A 25,565-nucleotide genomic window follows, 5' to 3' on the forward strand; every position below is an offset into this window, starting at 1 on the left:
ATGTTCTTGAAATCTAAGTACCTGAAGCTGTTTGAAATCTTGGTGTGGATAAATGTTAAACAATTGCCCTGTGAAAGGCTTTTGAGTCACTAAATTTCCCTTCTGGATTGAAAACTTGATAGCTGTTGTACCTCAGCTTTGATGTCTTTTCAGTGCGAGGGACAATGTCCAATGTGTGTGATCTGAGTGTCCCTATTGTCCTTTGTCGCAGGTTGCGGAGATGGTACAGTCCCCTCTTGTGCTGCCGCTGCTGGCAGATAGGGCTTGAGAGGGCGTGATCCCAGCGGCTGCCGCGCTGACTGTTCAATGCTTCAAACCCGTCCAAGGAAGTAACACTCTCCCCTTGGGGGAGGCTGTAAAATGCATGTTATGAATTGTCTCTCCTTGGTCAATGATAAAGAAAATGGGGCTATTCCAGTTGCAGCGGGATTGATGAGCGAGGATACGACGACAGCGCCTCAACTTTCTCAGCCTGCCCCATCATCACCTCCTGCGCCATGTCCCCTCACAGGGGCTCCCCCAGCCCCTCCGCTCCCCCCGGGAATGCCGCCCCCACCACCACCCCCTCCTCCACTGCCTGGCCCCAGCATACCTCTGCCTCCACAGCTGGTGAATGGGCATGACAGCCACGGCAAAAAAAAACGAATGCGGAGCTTTTTCTGGAAAACTATCCCTGAAGAACAAGTCCGTGGTAAAAACAATATCTGGACAATTGCTGCAAGACCACAGTATCAAATTGATACGAAGACAATTGAGGAACTTTTTGGGCAGCAGGAGGAAGCCAAACCCCAGGACTCCCGAAACCGATCTTTAAAGTCTTCATTTAAAGAGACTAAAGAGGAGGTAAGAATTAAAGTAAAACCTCTTTTTTACATAGTACTGTAGGAGTTGATGTGAATTCTGCCTCGCCTTTTTCTCTTTCTCTGTCATGTTTCATCCTTACGGCAAATTTGTCTTGATTCAAAGGAGAGGGGAATGATGGGAAGCATAAACTCTTTGTTCTTAGTGGCATATATTTATTTTTCAAAGAGCTAACTGTGTTTTATTATTTTAACTTGCTAAGTGCTGTGATTTGATCACCTGTTAAAATAAATATGAATAAGCAGAGGGAGCTGAAAGCATCTGTATTTACTCATGTTGGATAGCCCTTGAGTTTCCAGTGTGGAACAAAATTGTGTTGTCTCTCCAACTCCTGCTCTGTGTCTGTGATGCAGGCAAGATGTTGTACATGCAAACATGTACCAGGCAGGAGAGAAGAGAGTCCTATTTGCAAGGGTTAATGCTGTATATGCCCACAATATCCTAGAGACATCAGGAAGGGAAGTGCCAGTATGGCAGCAAGGATATAGAACATAACATAGTGATTAAGAATATTTGTTATTTGATAATTTTAAAGTTTCCACTTTCATGAACATGACTTTCCTGCTGAGAAAAACTTCATCTTCCCTGCTTTTACTGGACATGAAGATAACCTTTCAAGAAGGTCCCAAGATTGCCACTGATTTCTGTTCTGGTGGTGAAGAGTACTCTGTACCGAGTACTCTCAGGTTCAGACACTTTCCAGGGAAGTGATAAGTAGCTTTTCTAGTTCTTAAACCCTCATTTATAGACAGCCTCTCTGTGAAGCCTGAATTGAATTGTCTCAAGTGATCTTTCTCTGAAGTAATTGGAGGGCTGAAATGCAGATTTAATCACTAGTGTGTGTCTACATATTAGCTTGTGTATGTTAGCTTGTAAACAAAATACAGAGGGCATGGGGTTAAGAGATGTAACAATGTATCAATTTTTAGTGAGAAAATAGGAACATGAAGTTGATGATATCTTCCAGGATTCAGGAGATGTCAAAATAAGATCAGAAGGGACAAGATGAGAAACCAATGCACTGATAGTATGCGTGTTGTACATATTGAAATTTAAGGTTTAAGAAGACGTGTGTATTGTAGGCTCTGAAACCCTGATGTCGGGAAGTAGTAATTGGGGCCATCACCAGAGGTAGTCATTAACCTGTGTGCTGTTTTCAGGCTATGTTCATCTTTGAATCAGGAGTGTAGTGAGTGCACTTCCTGTGCCGAATACAGATGTACAGAGCTCTGGCCTCCTTTGTTTCCTCAGAGGCTCCCCCTTCCAGGACTACTGTGTGATAAAGATCTAGTTCTAGTAAATATGACAGTAAGCTTCATAAACTGAATGTGGCCCATATTGTGCAATAGGTAGGTCAGAGAAAACCCCAGTGTGCTCTAGAACTCATGCAGTGGTAGAGATTAAAATCAGAGGCCTGCAAAACCAGGGATTCTCCAAGATACAATGCCTTGGAAACAAACCCCTGCCTTGCTGAAAGTTATGGTTTTCATGCGTTTGTCTGGAGTTGATGCCTGTGCACCCTGGTTCAGGGCTCCCGTAGTGACTTTGCACGTGGCAGGTGGTGAGGCAGCAGGACTTGCCTCTGAGTGATGCCACTTAAGTAACAAAATGTTCCGCTCACTCGCTAAGCTTTGTCAAGCATGCTGCAGCAGTGTGTCAGTGGTGAGCAATTTCTTATGTGTTAATGGACTTTGCAGTCCTATCTGCTTAGCAAGGAGGGGAGGAGATAATCCTGAGGAGCTGTGTGTTATTGGAAGTGTGGAAGTACAGCTGGGCAGCAGCTCACGTGCTTCACCCTACGGCAGGCCTGCTTCAGCAAGGGGCTGGAGATGGGAGTACAGGCCTTGTTTGTGACTCCAGCGATTGTCGGCTGCCATCGGTTGTTTCAATGTGGATGGTTATCCTCAGCTCACTCTGGTAAAACCTACAGAGGCTGACAGGAGCTGGGGGCAGGCTGAGGTGTGCGGAATCAGCGTGACCTTGTGGAGGGAGTGTTGGTGTGGGGCTGAGGGAGCTCTAGTTCTGCTTGTGGCCGTTTCATAAACCAGCAGGGGCAGGTGGATAAGGCATTTTGTGTTTCAGTACCTCCGTTCCTTTTGTGTACAACACAGTTGATTTTAGAGAGTGCTTTATGGTCTAACAAAGAAAAATGTTCTTAGATGTTTACATAGTGGAATTAGCCTAGTTGGCATAGTGTATCAGCAATGAATTTTCAAGACAACTTCAAGTGCATAAATTCAACTTTTACTTAGATCCAATTCTGAAAAAAGCAGCATGTGTCCAAAGTGCTGTACAGAAGGGCAGGGCCAGAGAGCGCTCTGTTGTCCCTATGGCCTCCCTCTTGGTGCAATGGTATAGCTTCAGTTGAAGTGGTGAAGAGTTACTCTTCAGCCAGTGTTGAGGGCACTGCCTTACAGACTGTGGAGAAGATTTGGGGTTTCATACCTTTGCCAGAGATCACTATTGATTATGAAATCATGAGCAGTTTTGGTAAAAGTTCTACGCATGTAGGTGCTTACAACACTGCAAGTCCTTTTAATTCCTCACTTGACAGTGATTTATACAGGGAATTTATGTGTAACATAATCATTATAACAGAAGTCCCTTTTGAGGCTTGAGTCAAACTCCTACAGCAAATGCTTTCCTTTTTGTAAACAAGCCCTCACCAAACCCTTAGGAGATTAATTAACATGTTTCCTTGACTAGAGGCTTAATTTGCCCTATGGTTCCATGTAATTTGAGGCTGTGAAAAATAAGGGGTGCAAGGTTAAGTTTACACGCCAATTTACTTTCCCCGTCCTTCAGTGGTGTCCCAGTGTGGTACAACAGGCACCCACCCAGGCTATAGTTAGCCTGGCAGTGGAGTGGGCAGAACAGCTTCTTGTCAGCCAGAGGAACTGGTCTTGCTTTCTCCTTCAAACTGTGCCTCTGCTCCTGTCTCTCACCTTACCCCACCTGTCCACTGGCTCTGGACAGATATTGGATAATGTAATACACACATTACACCCTCTGTAAACATATTTAAGTAAGCAGCTCAGCAGAGTGCTGTGGGGTTCTTAATTTGTTTTCTACGGGAGTAGTTTCTGCTCTTCAAGTGAGGTTTGATGACTCTGTGGAAGGATGCAGTGAATTTCAGAACCTGTGCAAAGGGGCAGTGAGAAGAGGAGAGAGAAGGAAGATGGAAGGAGGGAACAGGATGTCTCTTGCCCCCTCTTCTTCTCTGTTTTCCCTGTGCTGGCTCTGATGCTTATTCCACCTTCTTGAGAGCTGATTCAACCTGTTAATCTAGAGAAGAACTAACAGCAAGAACCAGATGAGATGAGTACCAGTGCCTGCCTAAGGGAAAGAGCAGGCTATGAACGTGACATGGGAGGATGACACAGAGTGGGGACAGCCCTTTAGTAAGCTGCTAAATTCACTCTGCTGCACCATGACTGCAGGCTTGGAATGATGATGGTAACTATGTTGTAATGTGAAGTGGAAGCTGAAACAGGAAGTTATTTATATCCTTCCTAACCTTCAGCACCAAACCTAACTGCCAGGCTGTTCCATGCTTGCTGTGATTTGTAAACTGTGTCCCACCATGTGAAACCAGATTATTCTTAGGCAAAGAAAACCTACAATATTTTGTTTTACTGATCTGTTATAAATCTGCTTTGTTGTGTTCCTCATTGATGATTTAATGGCAAGAAACTCCTGTTGCATTTCTCCAGTCACTACAAAGTCAGTTTTGATGTGGGTCTTTTTGTGTCTCCCAGAACACTCTGAATCTTTCTGATTGCAAATTCGTGTTGGGGTTCAGGAATAAATATCTTCATACCATCAACACAACTTCTCCATGGTACTCAGGCTAATTTTCCCCTTCTCATAGTACCTTGACAACTGAGTACTGAGTATTGAGTATTTGTCTGGAGTTGATGCCTGTGCACCCTGGTATTTCTGTGGTGGGTTAACATTTGTCAAACTGAGGCCTGTTACCATATGGTCTGTGCCTCCTGCAGATTTTGGAAGTATGCTGGGTTGAATACTCTGGTGATGAAAAGTGGATTAATGAGTGAATTGCTGTCCTTGGTTTAGAGATTGCACTGTTTATCAAGTAGATGTGGCAAGTGATGTCAAGTGACGTGTGATGTTTTACATGGACTTGTAAAGTGCAGGTGTGGAGATGGTGGAAAGTATCTGAGAGAATTGTAGTATTTCCAGTTTCAGAGTAGAGGATGAGAATGGAGAAAGTTCTCCTGAATTCATCTAAAGTAAATCATAAGAAACCATATGAGAGGGGTTTTTTTTTGCTACAGAGAATCCCAGTGGGACTAGGAATGCCTGTTCCCAATTCTCAATTACAGTCCAGTGTAACTTTTTGAGTCAGGAAGTCCAGGGGTATTACTGGTGGACAGTGCTTCAAAACCTCTTTGGGTGGCAAACAGAGACCTGAAACATGCTGTGCTGGCAGCAGCATTGATGGCGTGTGTGAACAGAAGACAGGAGCAGACTGAGCAGAATTTAGAAGGAGCTGTGGTAATGTTCAAAGGGTAAAAAGCAACAGCAGACAGTGCTCTGCATGAACGAAATCAAATGAAATCTCAGTGGAGAAGAGTAGACATTGTGAACAGATGTTCAGGCTGAAGTTATGAATCTAATATGCAACTGAATGTGGGATGGAAGATATTGTATTTGTGTGCAAGGAATACGAACTTGTATTTATGGAGTAGCTGCCAGGTTTCCCTTTTCTCCTCCTTGTGCTCCCATCTGGAAACTCCTTGAAGGTAGTTATGTAATGACAGCAGTTCCAAACACTTTTGATAAGCTTGAAGTAGACACTAAGCAAAGAGTGACCAAAAAATGAGATTTGTTCTGATTGTGTGGTTAAACAAGAAATCAGAGAAAAAATAGAGTACAGTCGTATGCAGAGCAAGAAGTGTATGTAAAATCCTGGTACAGCTGTGACATTTTTTTGTTGTGCTGATAAGACAAATGCAGCTGTATATGTTCCCCATTGTTGTCTTTCTTCGAGGGAAGATATTAAAAAAAAAAAATATGTAATTTGTTTGAAGTTGTACTGTAAATCTGAGTTGTGCCATGGAAAACAAAGGTTTACTCATCTGATGATCAGTCTCCTTATAACAGTTACTGACTGTGATTTTAAAAATATACATAAGATTAACTCTGAATATGCTTTAAAAAACCAAACAAACCAAAAGCCAAATTATGGTAAAGCTTATAGGCTTAAACTAGTACGGAGAAACCAGAGAATTAGGGGTGACCGGAGCAATTGGAGACTGGAGCTACAGTTAGAGAGGTCAGTGAGAGGTCCCTGCAGTAAAACATTTGAAAAAGATTAGATACTGCAGAGGGAGAGATAGTTGAACCTGTCCTGCGTTAAGGGGCTTTTCCTTAATGATCTGTTGCGGGCCTCTCAACTCTTAAGATAACAGGAGAATAAACCACAATCTGTCCCCTTATCTCTGCATATGCTAAAGCTGAAGGGCTTCGGGCTACCAATCATCTAATTAAAACTAATATGCTGATATTTCCTGCGTTTTCTAGTCTTCACTGTTTTCAGAAGAGAGGAAATTCCAGAATTTCAGAAAACTTTCAATATGCCTCACTATTTTCAGCAGACGAAGAGGCTGTCTCCTGGGTGTATGTTGAGGATAGCCCATTAATCATCCCTATATTTTCACTGTCACCAGCTGACTGCAGGCTAATTCAATTTCATGATAATGCCAATGTTGCATTTATATATCTACTTCTAATCTGAGCACTGTCACAAAGGTCAAAATGCCTTTCCAGTTGTCAAAACCACAAACACATGCAAGTCCAACAGTAGTCTTGAACATCTATGTGTACTGAGCTCTTTTATTGTAGCCGTCAGGTGAAACTGTTAAGGTGAAACAATTCTCTTGTCCTTGTAAATCTCATGACTTTTGTAGCTGTTATCACCAAAATAGCTGTGGTAAAATTTTAACCTTAAGGACACAATTTGCTAAAACAGGGCAAACCTCTCAGGTTTAAACTCGTATACTGTTACAGGAAGAAAAACTAGTATAAAAGGGGCACTTGGATTTTAAAAATTTTTACAAAATTAAGGGAAAATATTGTGGGGTAGGGTTTTTTCTTTCCATCTGCCTAATCTTCAGAATTGTACATGTAAGATGATAGAGCAAACCTACTTTGAAATACAAAGCTGGGAGAGCTTATTATTTATTATGGATTTCTGTTTGCTTCTAGGTAAGCAAGCAGATTTGATCATTAGGTGTTTCAGGGTTTGATTCAAGATTGACTTACTTATCTTCGCCTGAGTCAGTGTGGCTGTTTGTTGGCATGACTTAAATCAGTAATGCACCTGACCTCTGCTTAGAAGTCCCACCCTCACATTTGTCACAAAACCCCTGAATTTACATGGGTTTTGAAGTGGGGTATTCACTAACCTTGGGGCCTTTAAATGCAATATAGTGTATTACCTGATAAGCAACATTTTGCAGATGCAGGGTTATGAAATAAGCAAGAAGAATGTTTTTACTTTGTAATGAAATAGAAATACTGATTCCTTCCCTCATTATATGTTGCTATGGAATTTTTTGCTTCACTTGGAGAAAGGTGATGTGAGTGTGCTACATATTTCCCTGGTAAAAACTAGTTTTGTAATATATGAGTTTTGTTGATAAGAAGTGACTCTATATTTATTTGGCCTGGGATTTGGTGCAGTTATCTGTAGCAATTCAAGAAATGATATCTGCATTATATGGTATTTTCTTAAGTATTGTTAGATTAATCTCTCTTGTGTTCTCTCTCAGGTTTCCATTTTGGATGCAAAACGAAGTATGAACATCGGGATATTTCTCAAACAATTCAAAAAGTAAGAATTCTTTGTACTTCTTATAAAATACATACATTGTGCTCTGTTCCTTGTGAAGTTTGCAGTTTTATGCAGTTTTCTCAAAAGTAATTTGACATAATTTGTTTTCTAATATGATTCGTTTTGAGTGCGTTTATGACTTAGCATCAAACAGAGTTTGCTGATGTTAACCAGTCGAGGTGAGTTTTCAGGCATGGTTCAGGGAAGCCCTTTTACCTCATGTAACACTGCCTGTGAGCTGCCTTTCGCTGGCTTCCTCTCTTTATAAACAACTAGAAAGGGGCAATGGGAGCAACATTTTCAAGAGTGAGCTGTTTCATTGCGGTCTGTATTCACTGATAACGTTGCCCTACGGTAAAGGCATCACTGAAAATGGTGTCAGAGCAGTGCTGCTGTGGACACTGATGCATCCACAACCTCTTTATAACTCTGCTGAGTAGCCCAGGCATGTTTTTTTTCAATCTGTGTAACTGTTCGCCCTGCAAATGTTAGAAATATGTGTGCTCAATTGTTTTTTCAAGGTCTGCCGAATCCATCATTGAAGATATTTATCATGGAAGAAGTCAGCCCTATGGTTCTGAACTGCTACATGAATTTCTTAAATTATTACCAGAAGCAGAGGAGGTAAATAATGGTTTGACGTGGAACTTATTTTTTGTAGAGTTCTGCTGACTGGGATTCCAACATGAAGCTCTGTAAAAGAGGAATCTCAATGCCTTCCTGAGGCTAGGGAAGAGGGAACAGGGAACCACTGAGTGCAAATGTTTAATCTTCGTTTGACTTGTGGTATTGAGGTCGCAGTGTAGTCATTCCCTTCACATCAAGTAATTTCACCTGCTTTTAAGGAGTTGATAAGACATCTTTTGTTTTTATGATGTCCCTTTTGTCCCATAAACAGCAAGACCTGGAGCCTTCCTGTGTGCAGATAACTGCTATAGGGAGTTAGAAAATTCAGAATTGAAGTAAATTCTAAGCAAAGAAATTTAACTTCTTTGGCACCTGCTTCCTGCCTTCCCATTGCAGTGCCTGTGAATTGAATATTGGTAGCCCTGTGCTACTGCCTTTTTGCCTTCTGGTTCACTGCCTGCTTGGTTTATCTGGGTCTGTTTCTGGGCCTGGTCACTGGGTTTCAATAGGGCAGAAAGGCAGCTCCAGTGTTCAGCACCCATGGAATTTGCTAACATGGCTCAAAGGAGACATGTTAGAAGGCACAGAATTACCAGCAGTACCTTCTCAATGTTCCTGTGATCACCATATGACCAACATCCAAGCACAGCCTTCTCCCCTCCTAGTCCTAGACTTCAAGTCTATTCACATGATTAAAGAGGTGAAGCTTCATCAACTGACCTGGGAGCCCTGCTTAATGATGTACAGTTCCTTGCCTGCTCACTGTTGGCACTGACCTATTTGTATGTACTTGAGAGAAATGTAAACCACAAACCTGACAAAATTAGCATTAGAATTGCTTGGGTGCTTCACATCAAAGTGAGCGGCTGGAACTTGGGAAATTGCTAAGTTAAGGTCCACATATAGATCAACCTCAGCTCACATGCTTTACCACTTCAAGGTCATACTGTCAAAGCACTTTGTTTCCTCTGTGCAGCAGCAAATCTTGGATCCAGTCATCAGTAGAACATTTTACAGTCTTTTGCTGTCAAATTTATGACTCTAAACTGAGCTGCCTTTGCAGAGAATCTTGTAAAAATTGTGTTACGTTAGTATACTTGATTAATATATCTCTTAGAGTTGGGAGGATATCAACAAGTTACAATGTAATCAAAGAAAATAGATGACAGTAGTTGTTGGACCTCAAAACCATTCCCTCTTCCCTCTTTGTTTGCATTTTAGTACTGCATATTCCATTATATAAACAGAATTTATCTCCTTCCTCTGAAAGTCAGACAGAGGAGAACAGTGAAATACTAACTTGAAAGAGAGTGACTCCTAGCTAACTTTGCGTATAGTCAGAAAATTAGACTGAAATAAAAGTACTTTTTCTTCTTTTCCTGTTTCTGGCTTAGATCTGGTTGATATTTTATGACAAGTGGAAAATCTTTCAGCTAGTGTAGTCTATGTGATAAAAATGTCATTCAGCTAGAATTGTAATGTAAGTTGTTGAATTTTATCAGTTTTGTCTGCAATGCTCAACTAGATGCATTAGCTATCCAATAGGTACTGCTAAGAGTGAAAAAGTATGTTTATTTATTTGACAACAGATTTGGCAACAGGCCTGTCCCTCAAGATAGTGGGGCCAGAGAATTTAAGAAGTGCTTTTAAGGAATCACTTGAGAAATTAATAGAAGATATTCTATGATACAGGAAAGTATTAGAAATTGAGGGGCATCAGACATGAGATTTGTTGCTATTCCCAAGGGAAGGCTGGAAAGAGGCTGATTTCCAGTGTGCAAGTGTTTGTATGTATTTGATTAATTGTGTGCATCAGAAACAGGAAAGACTCCCTTTCTTTTTGTTACTCTTCTCATAATTGTTGAACTTTTTTTGATTTTTCCCCTTGAGAGCTGGGTGGGTGGTGGCAGGCAAAACAGGGAGAAAAATCCTGAATGTAAAGCCTGATGCTTCTGCTGGTATGGAAAAAATGTTTCCATGCCTTCATGTCATCATGCTTGGTGTGGGCAAAGAATAAGTGGGTCCAGTAATTCATTTACTACAGTGGCTTCTAAAATTTTAGTGTAGACAGTTAAAAAAAATTGTTCTTTTTAGGAGCCTCAGAGCTTTTTTTTTTTTTTTCACCATTTTTTCTCTAAATGTATGTTCACTGTTCTTCTGTTATATCCCCTTACTTTTTCTTCGTTTATTGTCTGCCTTCTAGACTGAATCTGTCTCCTAGAATAGTGATTCACTATTTGCTAAGGGAAAGGCATCAGAAGCTTACAACCCCACATACAAATAATCCAGGACCACCAGAGATACCAGGTGGTGTTATTTTTTTCTGCTGTTCCCTCTTCTGTTTAATACTTCCTAATTTCTTTTTGTCATGTCACATGAGATGGCTTTGGCAAGCTGTCAAAGCATTGGCCTGTCCTTGCACAATGTTGCACCCATCCTCAGCAAGGATTCCCTGGGATTGCCCTTTCGATACTTCCTGTTCTCCTAAAGACCTGCTTTGTTGTTTAAGAGTTGAGAATTGCTCTGAGCAGAGACTTAAGCACTCAGGTCCTGGAAGGTTAGCAGCTATTCAGTTACCAGGGCACATGTCTTGGTGCAACCATGGGTGGGCTTCTGCAGTTGGTGTTTGTAGGCTCCTCCCAGCAGCTCAGGTATTTGCAGACCCATTTGCCTGTATGCACAGGTTTCTTGCAAGCTGGAATGAGGGCCAAGTGCCTTCTGTAGGCTCTGCACCAGTAACTGTGCTTTGAGATGTCTTCTGCTTTTTCTTTTCTGTTTTAACATAAATCCTTAGTCTGTGAAAGTGAAAGGAGGGAGGGGAGTGCCTTTCCTCGTCATAGCTCTAGAAAGGGCCACTCTGGACTATTTTGTTTCTTCTTTTTTACCAAGAAGTTTAGGTTTACAGTTTACCTGGTGTGAATAAGCACCAGCTTTGTACTCCAATTGTATCTTACCTAGAAGTGTTGTGATAGCCAGTCACATTACCTGAATGTGCTCCACATTTCTTGTTTGACTTTTGTGACATATTTTAGATCATTTCAGTTCATAGTATCTCAAGCACCTGATGGTATTCCAGCTTTTTGACAATGAAGGCTAGGTCCTTGGGCCAACAAATACATTTAACATCTGTTGTCTTTAAAATTATTCTATTTACACTGTTGTAATGTGGCAACTCTGTTTGCATGCAGAAATAGGTTCAGTACTACTAATTTTCTAGCTTTTTTCTATGAAAAATCTCAACAGCTATCAAAGTTGGAGATTTTTGCATGTAAATGGCAAATACAGGTTCCTTACTGAATGTTTTTCTCAAACTGAATAAGACTATTATTGAAATATTGGCACTGCTGTGAAGTCTTTCCTACAACTTAAAATGTTTGGGTATTTTCAAATGTTTAATTTGAAAAATTTGACAAATACTTGAAGCTAACAATGATGGAGCTTGCTGCAAGGCTCTACTCAATGTTCGGGGCTGTCTGTGGGTGTGTGGCCTGGCCACTATACAGTGGTTAGAAAAAAGGCCAAGCAAATTTATAAAAATTCTCAATACATTAACAACTAGGATAAGATCACTGATTTTGTTTAAGCCTTCTTAGAAGTCCTGCTGTTTGTACCATACTGTGCTTAGCAGTTTTGTAAGGAGAAAGAAACGCTATTTGGAATCTTCTCTGCTTCATCCCTTTTTTCAGTTTGGTTTTTTTACAGGGAACCTTGACTGAAGCAGTGGTCTTCTCTGCTATATCACTTCTGAGAAGATTCCTAGTTGTTTCTGAATGATACCCTGTTGAAATGGCTGACAGCTTTTATTTACTGGCATCCTGACTAGAGCAGAGAAGAAGCTTTTAGCTGCTTTTATGTGCATATTATTGCGCTCTTCAACAGGCCCAGACTGGCAAAAGTTGAGAGTCCAGTGTTTAACGAGCTAGAATAGCCAGAATTTGTACTTTAAATACATACAGAAGAGAGCATATCACACTGGTAATCAGCTCACCCACACACATGCACTCCCAGGTTATCAACACAATGTCTTAACTTCCATTATAATGTCTTGAGCCTGTCCTTTGCTCGTGTACTCTGATTTCAAACCCTGGTCATCCGTCACCTGCTTTATTGGAACTGTTTGTGTCAGCTCTACTCTTTTCAAACCATGTCTGTAGTTAAATGCCCTCTCCTTTCCTCAGACAGTGCTTTATAGGGTTGACTATTTAATCTCCTTTTCCTTTTTCGCTCTTTATGATTACCGGCAGGTTTTTCTCCCTTTCTTTTTATCATTTGCTGGTAGTGGTTTGCCACTGCCCTGGCTTGTGCCCCATCATGCCTCACTGCACGAGAAAATGTTTATTCCTCTTCTTCAAAGATCCTGCATAGCTACAAGATCCTGCAAGATACCTGTGTTATGCCATAAAATAAAATCCCACTAGAAGTGCTGCTGGTAGCTTAAAAATTATCAAGAACTTGAATACAGTAGCTTTCTTGTCTGCCAGGTATAATGGCATACTTGCAATGGGCATCTCTACTGCAATTGTTCACAAAACAAATCAAAGATCAGGCTTCCTATGTTTCATAACTGTTCTTAAAATTAAGCAAATTATATACGTGAGAACCTTGTGTATCTAAAATCAGATTGAGTGTGCATGGGCATGCATGGACAGTGCAAATGCATATTCCTTACACAAATATAATGAAAAATTAAATTAGTAGCTCAGCACCCAATTTGAGTAATACAGAACTGAGCATACAATGTAATTATGCTCTCTTGCATATGCACATTAATCTGCTATATCTCAGTACGTGGCTGCCTACTCTTGTGGAAAAGTTTTGTTGTGCTTCAAGAGAGGAGGCCAAGGCCAGAACTGATAGGCTTATTCATTATGATTTTATAATAAGTTACATTTTTAGCTGTCTTGTGTTCTGAACCCATCTGCTATATCTCTTAACATGATTAATAGTGAACAATTGTTGTCAATCCCCATGGTTTCTTTGTAGCTCCTGGCTGCAGTTGGTATTTGAATTTGACCCCCACTTCTGGGAGCCATCAGAGAATCTCAGTTTTCTTCCAGAATACTTGGACAACATGGCAGCAGAGAGTAGAGGCAGTCCCATGGGATTTTGAATAGTCTCCCTTGAAATGTGTCATGACATTTCTTTATCCAAAATGTGTTCCAGTAATTTTTTAGCTTTGGGGTTCAGAAGTTGTTCTTTTAGTTTATTGCTAGTGTTGATAAAGTCAAATAACTTTTTTTTTTCTTTCATGCTGAGGATTATTTTTAAATTATGACATTATTAATAAAAAGGGAACAAAGAATAATTGCTGTCCTATCTTTACCTTAGATATTTCCCAGGCTCTTTACTATTTTAAGGCCAAGTTAACAGATTATTTAGTCTTCCATGTGAAAAACTTCAGACATGTATGGAGAACCATGCTGTGTTTGCTGAATTCTGGGGTGAAAAGGACCTTATAACTCTGTGAGTTCCTGTTTTGTCTGCTTGTGGAATGGGTCACTGTTCTCCACCATCCTTGGGTTTTGGGCTTCTTGGGTCAGCTGCCTTGATGCTTCTTACAAAGGTAGTTTGGGATATCTAAGGAGAAGGCAGTGGGGGTTAAGGTGGTTGATGTAGGCTGGGAAAAGTGGAACTGGGTGGTGAGCACACCTTTGTTTCAAGTCTGATTACACAGACTTTCTTCTGGGCTGACTGTTGCCCAAAGCTTTTTGCATGGTGACATTCACACCCCATCCTACCCATCAGAAGGCAGCCTTGTCAATGTCTTCTGTTGTGCATGTTTAGGAATGTTCCTCCTCTGAATTAATTCTGGGATTTAGTACTCACTCATATGACTCCAGGCATTTTTCCTAGTAGGATAGAAGAAAGAGGATTTCATCCAGCGCATATGAAACTAAAATTCCACATAGAAAACATTGATTTCTACTTACTGTTCAAAGTATATTTAAATATAGTACTGGTAGCATGAATAAGTCCTGTGAGTGTCTCAGGATCTATTGTTGTTCAGTTTTTGTGCATTTAAGTCTTCAAATTGCATCTTCCTATAATTAAACTGTGGCTTACATGATCTGATTTTGGTGAGGTGGCGTGGGTTTTTTTGGTGGGCTGCTTTTCTGTCTTTCCTCCCTCTCTCCCAGATCTGAATGCCTGTATGCTTTTCAGGCAAACTCTGATATTTGCAAGATACTAAAATGAGGAGAATTTGCAGATTTGTTTTTTTGCAGTCCACTAGTTTTGGGAAGGTAGGTTAAAGAACACCTTTAAAGACTGAGATAGTATACTATCTCTCACTCCCCACTTAATGATGTAGAAAAAGTGTTTATTTTGGGTTTGTTTCTTGCTCATTTAACACCTTAGAATTATCAGGAATGTCAAGTCTGGTCTTTCCTGTTTTTTTGTTGGCAGGCTTCTTGAATTACTCAGTAAATTAGGAGTTTTCTCAGGCCTAAAAAAAATTGGTATGCTGTTTATCTTTAGAAGGGGAGCTGTAGTCTGAGTGTCTTGAGTTAAATAGGGGGCGGGGGGGGGGGGCGTGTTAGGAAATGGAGCTAGATAGCCTGAATAAAAATTGCTCTCTGATTAGAGGTCTCTTTCTTGGTCATAAGGTTTTGTTAGGTTTTTTCCCTGTTCATTTGTTTGTTGATGCGGTTTTCAATTTGAAAATAAATTATTTTCCATTCTGTGTTTAACTTGTATTTTTCTCTTTCTTAATGTGTTCTCAACGTTTCTGTTTTTTCTGGTGTGGAAAAAAAATGGGAATAAAGCAAAAAAAAAGCTGTTCAAAGAATCCTTTTCTTCAATTAGTTCAGAACCCTGATTTAGCATAGCATATTTGTCTTCCACTACAGATCAGCTACTTTTTTGCTGTCAAAGCAGAAAAGTAACTGAAGTGATTCATTTGTAGGCTGATTCTTTAACAGAATTTTTAACAGGTTTCTTTAAAACCTGTGGATATGTTGCTAAATTATGGCAGTGGGGTAACTGCTGAGGCCTTGCTGTAGTGCCCTTCTCTCCAATAGCTTTATATGCTTTCTAAAACTGAAGACCATCTGTGTAAATGTGGTTGTGAATGGGCTTTAAGTGTGATGTTACACACAGGAAGGATGATGAGCTTGTGTGTAAATCAGTGGAAACATACAACTGCTGCTGGGTGAGAACTTGTTGGTCGAATAAAGAAATAGTCTAACTGAGAGTGAGCTCTGCTTTTGGACACAGTTGCTGTGTTGAAAGATGTGGAAGAAATTCCAGTTACGCTTAAACATATGTGCATGTATTTTTCAGTTCTTCTATATAAACAAATAGTGAGTATGTGGGTGGATCAGTGGCTTCCAGATCATGCAAATATATGGATTTTGGTGGAGCTGGGAAGGAAGATCGACAAAATTAATGCAGTGGTATTTCCTTTGCATGTAAATGGTGTCCTCAGAGGACTGAGAGTACCGACAACAAATTACTTAAAATGCAAGATTGCATTTATCGTTAAAATAGTTCATCTTAATGAAAAAAATACAAACTCAAGATCATGAAGTTTACCCCTTAAGAGTATTTTAGGGGAATTGGTTGAAGCAAGTATCTTGAAAAAACCCCTGTAACTTAAAGTTTAGTTGTATTGTGCCAATAAGATCTAGGCTGTCCTATGCTGGATATTCTGAACACAGTTATACTCTGCCCAAGTGTACATCACAGTTCTTGAAGAGTCGAGGGTCATTTTCCAGATTATCATCAGTATCCTAAACATAGTGATGAAAGCAATCATTGATCAGAAATCAAAATCGCCAATCAGAATTGTAGCATCATGGTTTCTGCTTTCTGGACTGTGTAGCTAGTTTTTTGGGAGAAGAGTGATGCTTTTTTTTTTTTTTTGTGGTTGGGGTGCGTGCAAATTGCAGGATCTTGGGACAGTGAAACCATTCAGTCACTGGGTGGACTTTCCAATGCCTTCATTTAAATTTACTGCTTTGCAAGGTGCTACCTTCTGAAGTCATCTTGATCTTTCATAAAATTCTTTGCTAGTGTTTTTTTTCTCTTTTCTAGGTAAAGAAATTAAAAGCCTTTGATGGAGATGTATCAAAACTGTCTCAAGCTGATTCCTTCATGTACCTACTAATCCAGGTGCCAAAGTAAGGAGATAGTTGGTTTCTTCTGTTTATAAGTGTTCTTTTTTGGCTCTCAGTTCTAAACCTATTTGTGTACTCCAGCTATGCTCTTAGGATTGAAGCCATGGTGCTGGAGAGGGAGTTCTCACCCTCCTGTGCTTCTCTACAGGATGACATGAAAATTATAAGACGGGCAACAAAAGGTAATTAAATATGTTGGGACATGCCTAATACTCTTGTTTTTGTTAGCATGTTAATTAGTCTGCATTACGAAGACCAGAGCTTGAATTTCAGGTACCTTAGCTATTAAAAGGAGGCTAACTCCCCTCTGACAAATGCCATCAGGGTGTGCCTGGTGGATCTTTGCTTCCAAAATCAAAAAATCTGGAGGCTTTGGGTACACTAGCAAAAAATTCATGTTCAAAGCCTATAAGTAATATATCTTAAACTGACAGAAGCAAAAATGTCTGTGCCCAAATTAGGATGTTATCTTTTGAGTACAGTTTGCTCATTCCTGCACTGCTGGTGGAATGCGCCACTCTGCTGCACTACTCTGATAGAATATGGTTGTTACACCTCTCTGTTTATTCTTTCAGAGATCCATAGAAAAAAAGACTATTTTCTAAATTTCTCTATAGGCCACTTCCTTTTGAGATGGCAGTATTGATAGGTTAAAGTCTTTACTATGGAGAATACTGTTGCTGTTCCTTGGTTTCCTGGTTTTTTTTCTCTATGTTTCTCTACATACCTGTTCTGCTCTTTACATTTCTCGAGTTTTGAACTGCTGCAGATGGCTATTTGTTGGGTAATGTGATGTCTTCTACTCTGCAGGGAAATAGTTGATTTCCTGGTTCCAGTTAAACATTAATGCTGACCCTTTACAGTATCTTGAGTGCCTCTTTGTCCTGTTCCTCAATATGAAATTCGTATTTCATGTTGGAAATTTTTTGATAGGCTACTAGATCACTGCTTAGACTGTTTCTAGTGGTATAAAATGGTGCACTAATTGAAATATTCAATTATGAGCACTGGTGATTAGAGTAGTCCTTTCAAGTGAAAGCAAATGGAAAAAAAGCATTTTCCCACCAGTGGGGATTGAACTTCTCGTTGACTCAGGAAAGTGTGCAGTACCCAGGATTAGGGCTGAGTTTGGCCTTTTATTAGGATCTCTTTTACATCATTGTTCTTTGTGTTTTGAGCAACAGACAATATGTAAGGGAATATGTTATGTATAAAAGTAGCCACACCTTAATGTCCTTGATGTCCTTCACCCAAGACATATGTAAATGGTGAATGAATTCCCTCCAGAGGGGAGACACTTTGGTCTCCAGCTCCTGCATCAGGCCAGTCATGCAAATCACTGACTGGGCTTTCCTTGTGCTCAGTCCACTTTGTCATTTGCTCTTCTCCATTTGGTCTTTTCACTTCAGGGTTTGTTGATAGCCTGAAGTTGTTTAGGAATTATGTCTCCTTTTCTATTGCTGTCTCCTAGGTTTCTTTCCTGTAATTAAATGGAGAGAATATTTACTTCAATTTTAATGCTGATAATCACTAAGGGTTAGGATGGTCTAAACAGCCATCTAGCCTGCAAATGGATGTATGTCACAGTGACGCCGAGTGGGCTCTCACTATGTGAAGTCTTTAGAAGTTGCCTTCTCCTCTTGGCCTTGTGAAATTTGCTATTCTCTTATTTATTCTCTCCTCTCTCTTCCTCCTTGCTTCCTCACCTTGGACCTAGCTTGTTACATCAAAGGTTATTTAATTATTTCTATGTTTTTAGGTTGCCAGTATTGAAATACAAATGTGCAAGGGCTATGGGCTTCCAAAAGCCCTTTACTGTATTGTGTTGAGCAGCTGAATGCAGGATAAATTACAGAACATGGACTTAGAACCGAGATAGTTTTAGAAGTATTTACACTACAATCAGAAGGATTCCACCTTCTATTTTCTTCATTAGGATAACATATAGTACCTCACATTAAAACCAGCTCATAGTGATTTTCTTGCCGTATGGGTAATTGGAAATTTGGAGTTACTTGGTTTGCTGTGTCACATTTATTAACTCTTTACAGTTTTGTATTTCCACATCTTATTTCTAAGGTAATCCCTCTGGTGCACATATACTGTTTTTTGCACATATGTTGTTTTTTGTTCGTATGTGGCTGGGTGAAAAGGTGTATGAATTCAGATAGTACAGTACTGTGCATTTTGCAAAGACCTGAACATACATACATACAAACCAGGCTTGTGTGATCGGAAAACTTTTAAAGGCTGTTTTATTCCATGTGACTCTTTGTCACACTGAATATAGCTTTGTGCTAAATCATCTTTGATGTGACAAGTAAAACAAATGCTGCTCTGAGTTGATGATCATACAGAAATAAAATGATGATTCATAGTGGGAGTGGGATAGGCAAGGAAAATTTAAACGTTGCCTGTTATCTTTTCAGGCCTTATGGCCAAGTCTCCTAAAAAAAGAGTAGTTGTTCAAAAATCCAATCCTGGCAGATGGCAAATGGATCCTGCAGGGTCCAGAACACTTGCCTCACACTGGAATAATTAGTAGGTGGTGAGGATACTTAACGACTTGCATGAGACACTTCACACATTGCAGGATGAGGCCCCAAATGTTTCCTTAGCTGCTGGAGGTTGCCTTGGAAATACGACACTTGCTAAGTTAAGGTCTGAACATACACTTGAGGTTTGTCAGTTGTGCTTGTGAATTGGAATTATATAGTACAATTATCTTTCCCACGACCTTTTCAGTTTATTGTAGTTTCTTGTCAAATAGAAAAAAAAAAAGCTCGAGATGAAGAGGAGCTTGGTAACTGACTATATTTCTAAACAAACAATTGTTAGACAGCACTTTTCTTGTTCCTTACAGAGTTAATGACTTGTGAGGAGCTGCATTCCATATTGCACTTGGTCCTTCAGGCTGGGAATATTATGAATGCGGTAAGTGACATCCCAAAGGGAGATGCCTGGTGGGCTGTACTTCCTTGTTAGTACTGCAGTGCTCTGATGTCATGCCTCAGCTTCTCATTTGCTCTTTTGCAAATTGTTTCTTTTTAGGGAGGTTATGCTGGCAATGCTGTTGGATTTAAACTGTCGTCACTGCTCAAGCTGGCAGACACGAAAGCAAACAAACCTGGGATGAGTCTGCTGCATTTTGTTGCTCTGGTATAGAAAATCTATTTTGCTGGTATAAGCAACTTCTACAAATATAGGTCCATTAATTGATACACAATATAAGGGGCCATGTGCTTCCCAAAAAAGCAACTGTCTCACAGCTTTGATCTAATCTTCACCTTTCTTCTCCTGCCACAAAATTCACTAAAAATTACCTCTATCTGGTCATCCTATCCAGAACCCCATGAAAAGCTTAAGTTTTTATATTATGTAGAAAGATGCCTTCATCAAACTTCTTCACTGTAGATTTTCTCTTATTGTCCCAAATTCTTACACTGTGCAAGTGGCTTATTTTGATAAAAATTCTCTCAGTCTTCCCATTGAATCTTTTGAGCAGCCTTCTTGATAGCTTTTTTTTCCTCTCTTGATGACTGATGTGTGTTTTTTAAAGCTGCTGCAGACATTTTCAAGCTATTTTTCCTTACTTTCAGACTTTTTGATTTTAAAAGGGAGAGAATTTAAATGCATCTATTGACTTTGGTTATCTGTGTACGAACTGGCTTAAGAGATTTAATTGGGTATAAATTGATGTTTGTGCAGGAAGCATTGTATCTGCTCAAACAATGGCATCAGTAAATTGTTCTTTCCCTGACATTCCTTATTAATACATCTGGCTTGTGTTCACTGGCAGAAGCAGCTATTATTTTACACTGCAGAATGGAAGCTGTTGTTTTAAAATCTGCAGTTCTGATCCCTGCCTTTCTTTAAGGGATGTCCTCCACTCAGTTGTGTTAGGATTGAATGGGAAGAAAAACAGTGCAGGAGAGAAACCTTTAAGTGCCCTCAACAACTGCCAGACTTGGGGATTTTGGCATGGTGGTGGAATGTTAATGGATTGTGTGTGTTTTGGTTTTGTTCTGTTTGTTTCAGGAAGCCCAAAAGAAAGATGCTGCTCTTCTCAACTTTTCAGAAAAAATTAGGAGTGTTCATGATGCCGCCAGGTGAGTTAAAAGAAAACTGAAAACTTATGGTTAGAATGAAATTGGAATTTTCTCATTTGTGAAGCAATGAGGCTTATTCACAAAAGTCTTGGCATAAAACCAGATCTTTACAAATGTTTACTGTAGCTTTGAGGTCTTCATTTCCATTTACTAGCAGAAGTATGCCTGCAATGTGCCTTCAGGTATGAGGTTTTTTTATTACACGATCTCCATAGGTTTTTGGTAATTCTGTCTCTGTCAAATACATGTGCCTGTTCATTACTTTCAAGGGATTAAACTAAAAGCATGGTACTCTTTTTCCTTAAACCAATTTCCATCAGTTTCTGAGCAGGCTACAATACTTTTCCTAATCTGGTACCAGGGGCAGGTGCTGGCCCAGGCTTCACTTAGATGTTTTTTGAGGTTTCATTTGCTATCTTGGTTGGAAAATCTGAAGGATTTGTGGGTCGGCATTTTATTCAGCTTGAAGTCTGAAGCTGCGTAATTTTAAACTGAAGCTGATTCGTACCTCAGCTACCCTGCTTACTTTTGTGAGACAGTGTGATCTAAATCTGAAACCTGGAAGCTAGCAGTGCTGAAGTTCTGTTCCCAGTTTTGCTACTTCCTTACTCTTAAGCTTAGGGCAATCTATTTACATTCTTTTTCCAGCTGCAAAATGGATCCAGTTTCTTAGATCTGATGGAGGGTTAAGTAATGTCTGCAAAAGAATAAAATCTTCTGAGGAAAGGAGTGGCCATTGAGTTAATCAGAAAATTTTTGAGGGACCACCTGTGTGGCTCTCTGCCATCCAACCCACACACCTCTTTGGCACTTTGCCATGTGGCCTGCTGGGGAATATAGCTTTCCTCAGTATCCAAGCCGCCTGGCAAACAGGAGGGAAACAGGCAGAGTCCCAAATTTGGTGATATTTATTTTCTAACCACTTTGTTCTTTGATCACATTTGTTAACACTGAAAATCTTCTGTTGTAACTCATGCTGAAGTCTATTCAGGGAGTGCACTCTGTACATGAAAATGAAACAAAATTAAATATGTACCTCACCACTGGGCATGAGGAAGGTCTTTAGAGAGAATTGTCATGTACAAGTTGCTCATAAATCCACCCAGTTAGAGCATGTTAAAACAACTACCATTATGTTCTTTATTTTTTACTGTCTTGCCTTCTTTACTTGTAGGCCATCCTCTTCCTCCTTCACAGGCAGAAAAATGTAGCCTGTACTTTCTACTGCCTTTCTTAGTTGCAAAAACACCATGTTTTCCCAAAACAGAGAACTAAACTTTGCAGATGAAGTATGCAGAGAAAAACCAGCACACATTATATTAATTTGTGTATGTACTGACAACCTGGCGCATGTGTCACCATTTGCTGCCACATGCATTTCAATCAGGCTGCCACAAGTTCTTCAGCTTTAGTGTATGAAAATCATGCTGCTGCTGAAACAGCCTTAGGAGGAGCATGTGTACAGTTGTTAGTTCTTATCACTTGGCTAACTACACTGCTTCAATTCCTAGGCAAAGTTTAGTTCTCTTGGGAAGGAAATGCCATAGGTTTAGAAGCATTTGCCCTCGAAGTGACTGGGAGATTTAGGTGGGAACTCGTGTTGTATGGAATGTGGGTCTCCCAGGAGAACGCTTAGATTACATCAGATCAGAGGTCTTTCCTGTGATCTTCAGTTTCTGAGTTCCCTTTTCACAGCACCAGCTTCACTGCTGGTGTTTAGTAGAAGGGTGAAATATTGTAACTGCGGGGTTGAGACCATGTGGGTTGCATTGCTGTGGCTGCTTAGAAGCAGAGTGTAAGAAGAAGAGTGTAATGTGCAATTTCATGATGCCAGATTCTACTGCCAAAGTCGGTAGTCCTGGCTGACAGTCTCTTGTGGCACCCTTTTTGTGGTAGCTCCTGCACTCAAACAGTCATGTAGTCAGTTGGACCAAGCGAAGGATCCATCTGGAACAAATTGGCTTTTTCCTTTTCCTAAGTTAATTTTCAGTTCACAGATGTGGCTGGCCACCTCGAAAATGAGTGCTAGGACAGGCACCAGGAGAGAAAAGGAACACGTGGACAGAGGCAGGGCAGCAGTAACCTTTCTAAGGTTAGGTGGGTAGGACTGGCTGGAGTTAATCATGAAACCACACCCCATGGGAATCTTTTCAGGTTGCAAATAAGAAGAAATGTGCTTATCTCTCTCCTAATTTTCAGTGTCTACTCGGGAAAGATTTCCTAAACAGGAAGGTCTTGTTTGATAGCCTGTTTGCACCTCATGTAAAGCATCCACTTCTGCAGCATGTTGTGGCTAACCTGTGGGCCACTCCTTCTCTTTTGATAAACGTTCTCTGTGCATGCTATTTTTAGGTTATCCATTGATAGTGTAGAAGCAGAGCTCCACTCGCTGTCTGTCAAGACAAGATCTGTTAAAGACAGCATCCGACGAGACCCAAAACTCTTTCACCAGATGGAAAACTTTCTCCAGGTTTGTAGGATATCTGTGTTAATGTGTTACCGTTGCCGGAATACAGCAGCATTCCTCAGCTGAATGTGATTTGTGTGGACCTGTCAATAAACAGAAGCACTTTTTTAATATGCCTAGCCTGTCAGTTGTACAAAGGTGTTCCAGCCTCATGCTGTTTGTCAAGTAAGATTGTTGGAAGGGCTGTGTTTTTACAGGGAGGGATATTGAGTGTACATTGCCCAAGGCTTGTTAGGCAAGCGTGTTTAGTGCGTGCAAAGTTACTGATGAAGATCAGTAGTTAAAATATAAGACAGTTTGGAGTGGTCTCTGGTTCTGTACTTTGCAGCTGCCCAAAATATAATGTCTGCATGTTATGTTATTCTGGAGCACATCAGTTTTAGCTGAGGGTGTGCAGTGCATATGAAGTCTTGATTGCTGGGTGACTGAAGAGATATTGCTAGAAGCTGGAAGGTTAAGGGACTCTTTTCTCTACTAATTTACCCTTAACAAAGAGTCTCTTATTCAGAGCCATACCATTATGTCCATGTGGGATCTCCTTTTTTTTTTTTGTTTTATTAAGTACTGCAGTGACTTTACAGACCTGGATGTATATAGCACTTACCTTGCAGAGTTCTTGGTATTTTCTGAGTATGTGGTGATGCCTCGAGAAATACAAATTATGCTTCAATTAAATTATTTTTTCTGTTTCACACTACAGGTAATTATTAAAAGTAAGAAGGCAGGTGTTGATCTGAAACTTAACCCACCCTGATTTTCAACTTGCAAATGTAGTTAATAGTCCCTGTAGTTTTTCAGGAGATGAAAAGCTGATGAAGAAAGGGGCAGGTTAAGATTGAAATACCTGTCCTCATTCACTCTGAATTGTTGGCTTTTATCCATTGCACCCAGACTCTTTAATGTTATGTTTTAACATGTTTGGGATTTTTAAAAATTTAATAGGTGGTTTTATGTAACACTACAACCTTGTTTAGGCCACATTCCAAAAGAAATGTTGGGGAAAAAATAATTTTACAAATGCATACCTTGCATAAACACTTCCGGATTTTGTTTCTAAATTGCAGGTGATAACCAAGCTGATCTAAAAGTCATCTTTGATTATTTCACCCTTGTGAATAAATTCCTGAAATATGTAGGAAGAACTATTTTTTGATGTAGGCTTTTATCAGTTGTCCAGTTTATCTTCAGGTTTTATTGTGGACTTTTTTTTTTCCCCTCTTTTTTCTTTTTTTTTTCCCTTAAGACTAGCAAGTCGTATTTGTTCCTATCCTAGTAGTTTAATTTTCCAAGTAATTCTTGAAAGCAGGTTTTGATTAAGTGATCACCAGTGCCTCCAGCTGCATTTTCCCAGCCCAATGCTACATTATGAAAAATATTTAGGTGACTATGAGTTAGAGAAGAGATTTGTCTGAAAAATGAACTTTTCTTCTCAGGTTGCTTTGAGCTACAGGTGGTGTCAGATGTGGGATCGTGCAAGAATAGAAGTAGATAGCTGGTGATGCAGATAGAGGAGACAGGGCACCTGATAAAAGTGTTTTAAGGAGTTCTGCTGCTCAAAGTCTAATCACAGCCTTATTCTCTTCCTCCTGAATCTTCTTCCACTAAACTACTCCCATCCCGTCTGTAATGCTCTATACTTACAATTTACTTTAGGGGAACATTTTCTAGATGTCTTAAAATATATGTATTTTCAGTGGTTCCTTACCTTTCAAGTATGAAAACCTTTTTTATTGTGGTCTAGGGTTACCTTAGGAAGGAATTGATTTTGTGGTGTATATCCATGAATCAGTTCATGTATGTTTTTGGAAAAGTGGGGAAGAGGAATTAATCCTTCATGCTTAGTTGAAGGTTGAAGGGAAAATGGGAAAATAAGGAATGAGGAGCTTTTAAGGAGCTCCCAAGAGGTCTGTCAGTGTTCTAGTACAGTCTTTGATTTTACTCATCTAAAAATTAAAGCAGTAAGTCTGTTCAAGGGCTTTTGAGTTTTTTCCTGGTTTTCATTCTAGTCACTAGAATGTACGTTTTGATTGATCCATTTTTCCTGACCTTCTTTACTCAGTTTGCTGAAGTGGCACGTGTCCTTTTGTTAGTATGAGATCTCCTTCAAAATTTTAAATTCCTGGGCTCTGTAACAACTTCTAGGTTGCAACATGAATTTCATAAGTTCTTGATATATACATGACTTGTTGTGACTTTAATTTTTCTGTCTGGTTCATGTGTGTATGATTTTTGCTGCAGTTTGCTGTAAGGCATCTAAAGGAGCTTGAACACCAGAAACGAGAACTGCAAAAGGAGGGAAATGCTCTCATTGACTTTTTCTGTGAAGACAAAGAAACTATGAAGTTGGATGAATGTTTCCAGATATTTAGGGACTTCTGCATAAGATTCAACACATCTGTTAAGGTAAGAGTGCTGAATGAGATTCTCACAGTTTTGACATGGATATAGGCTCACATGAATTAAGTTGGTTTTTCTGCTTAAGGGGTATTTGTAGTATCTTGTGGTATTTGATCTATTTGCTTAAA

General features: G+C 39.9%; 1 protein-coding gene across 1 annotated transcript in view; it reads left to right on the plus strand.

The window, feature by feature from the left end:
- Positions 1–226: 226 nt before the first annotated feature.
- The window catches only part of FHDC1 (FH2 domain containing 1), a 32,281-nt gene continuing 6,942 nt past the window's right edge, over positions 227–25,565 (plus strand). Inside the window, exons 1-10 of the mRNA XM_053976535.1 lie at positions 227–843; positions 7,659–7,720; positions 8,242–8,344; positions 16,382–16,467; positions 16,546–16,646; positions 19,328–19,398; positions 19,516–19,623; positions 20,503–20,573; positions 22,926–23,043; positions 25,279–25,443. Coding sequence (XP_053832510.1) covers positions 361–843; positions 7,659–7,720; positions 8,242–8,344; positions 16,382–16,467; positions 16,546–16,646; positions 19,328–19,398; positions 19,516–19,623; positions 20,503–20,573; positions 22,926–23,043; positions 25,279–25,443 — 1,368 coding nt within the window. The 5' untranslated portion in view covers positions 227–360. The remainder of the gene's footprint in view (positions 844–7,658; positions 7,721–8,241; positions 8,345–16,381; positions 16,468–16,545; positions 16,647–19,327; positions 19,399–19,515; positions 19,624–20,502; positions 20,574–22,925; positions 23,044–25,278; positions 25,444–25,565) is intronic.

Source organism: Vidua macroura, chromosome 4, assembly GCF_024509145.1.
Source record: "Vidua macroura isolate BioBank_ID:100142 chromosome 4, ASM2450914v1, whole genome shotgun sequence".
Lineage (NCBI taxonomy): Eukaryota > Metazoa > Chordata > Aves > Passeriformes > Viduidae > Vidua > Vidua macroura.